General features: G+C 56.9%; 2 protein-coding genes across 2 annotated transcripts; both read left to right on the top strand.

Moving 5' to 3' along the window:
• Window positions 1-44: 44 nt before the first annotated feature.
• Window positions 45-964, top strand: SDRG_11785 (hypothetical protein). The gene is made up of 3 exons (XM_008617838.1): window positions 45-288; window positions 336-452; window positions 510-964. The coding sequence occupies exons 1-3, from the start codon at window positions 58-60 to the stop codon at window positions 837-839; spliced, it is 678 nt and encodes a 225-aa protein (XP_008616060.1). The 5' UTR covers window positions 45-57; the 3' UTR covers window positions 840-964.
• Window positions 965-1,245: 281 nt separating this feature from the next.
• Window positions 1,246-1,580, top strand: SDRG_11784 (hypothetical protein; the record flags this gene model as incomplete). Its single annotated transcript, XM_008617837.1, has 1 exon — window positions 1,246-1,580. A coding segment is annotated over one exon (334 nt), but the record flags the coding sequence as incomplete, so codon positions are not given.
• Window positions 1,581-1,591: the final 11 nt, after the last annotated feature.

Genomic DNA, 1,591 nt, shown 5'->3' with positions numbered 1-1,591 from the left:
CTGGACACGCTCCAGCTACCGTACCACGATGTCAAGGATCTTGGGTACTGGGGTATCATGGACCAAGTACGTCTCGGCAACCTCCGCCCGACAATGAGCGTGAACTGTCCGCTTTGGCTGCGTCACCTCGCAGAGCCATGTCTGTCGTTTGACCCGACGCAGCGTCCGTCGGCGCAGATGCTTGTGACCTCCCTCCAAAAGCTGCTCGGTCGCAGCGAAGAAGCGTTGGCGCCGGAACCAGAGACCGAGCCCTCGACTCGCAAGACGCGCTCCACCGCCGTAGCCTACGTCGCTTCTGACGGCATGAAAAGGTCACGCATTTACTCTCTTTGTAGATATCAACACCTGAGAACCTCCAAGGCTCCGACAAGCTACGCAGTCGCACGAGCTCAACCCTCAGCAGCGACTCGACGACGTCGTCCGTCACCCCTGGAACATCCACTGGCTCGACGGTGAGCTCATCAACACAACTCTTGTGGTCAGTCTTCTCCATCATATCGCCATTGTAGACGTACTCGTCGTGGTCCAACTCGATGCTTGTGAGTACGCGCGTCGTGTGTCAGCTCTGCCGCGCCTCCAACTCTCTGCTCGAGTCACACTGCGAGGCCTGCGCCGGGTCGTTAGCTCCCGTGGCGTCCAAGCTCAAGGTCCTTCTCAAGCGGCTTGCGGTCGCCAAGAAGAACGGATTTGAGATCGACACCGGTCTTGTCTGCGTCTGCTGTGAAACCCACCACAGTATGACGGTCACGATCTGCGACGAGTGCGACGATGAACTTCCGGACGACCAAGAAAAGCTGCGTATCCTACTGCTGCGCATCGAGCAAGCGGCCAACGCGTAAGCCTCGCGATGCATTCTGTATACCACGACCAAGTGACGTTTTGAACATGTTTGCGTTTCGTGAGCAGCGCAAAGGTAGTGGACACTTGCTAGCACCAAGCTATACGCCGAAGAAGAAAGCCGAGACGCTCAGAGTCGTTCGAGATACGCAGCTCCGATGAGCACCGAGCAATGCCGAGCAATCGCGGTTGTACAAACAATTTGACATGGCGAGCGGCCGCCAAGTCGCACAGTGCCACTCTGCTTCCGAAGATCCAATTTCCCGCGCTCTGATTGGTCCGTACACAAGGAGTTGGCCATCACAGCTCTGTGTTTCTAGCGATTATAGCACATTATCAACTGTCTATGCCAGTAACACCCAACTACGTCAAGACGAACCATCTGGGTTCTCCATTTCCATCAGGAACGCAACGGGGAACACGAGAATGCGATCGACTCATTTGCAAGGGCGCCATGACATCACCAGACCGCGGTGTCCGCCTCTCGTACTTGCGCCACTTTATCAACGCCCATGGCGGTGAAGCCAGCTTTGTTGGCAAGACGACAGCCCAAGTTTGCTTTGAGTTTATCGTGCCTATGACCAAGCCAACCGAGCTCTCGCTCGTCGACCACGTCGCCAACGACCCGTCGACCGCCGCTTACGTCGCGCCAGCCAACTGGTATGTCTCGCACGCCTGGATGTACCTCTTCTTGGAGACCGTCGACAGCCTCGAGCGCTTCTTCGCCGACCGAGATCTTAGTGACGACGCGGTC

Source organism: Saprolegnia diclina (genome assembly GCF_000281045.1).
Source record: "Saprolegnia diclina VS20 unplaced genomic scaffold supercont1.44, whole genome shotgun sequence".
NCBI classification, from domain to species: Eukaryota; Oomycota; class Saprolegniomycetes; order Saprolegniales; family Saprolegniaceae; genus Saprolegnia; species Saprolegnia diclina.
Note: the sequence above shows the minus strand (reverse complement) of the source record. Positions and strands in the feature narration are given on the sequence as shown.

Bases quoted from the DNA above. Each gene is read 5' to 3' on its own strand.
- SDRG_11785 (XM_008617838.1), top strand. From the start codon at position 58: ATGGACCAAGTACGTCTCGGCAACCTCCGCCCGACAATGAGCGTGAAC. The intron at 289-335 runs GTCGCTTCTGAC...CTCTCTTTGTAG, and splicing joins GCTCCACCGCCGTAGCCTAC to ATATCAACACCTGAGAACCT. The intron at 453-509 runs GTGAGCTCATCA...TCGCCATTGTAG, and splicing joins GAACATCCACTGGCTCGACG to ACGTACTCGTCGTGGTCCAA.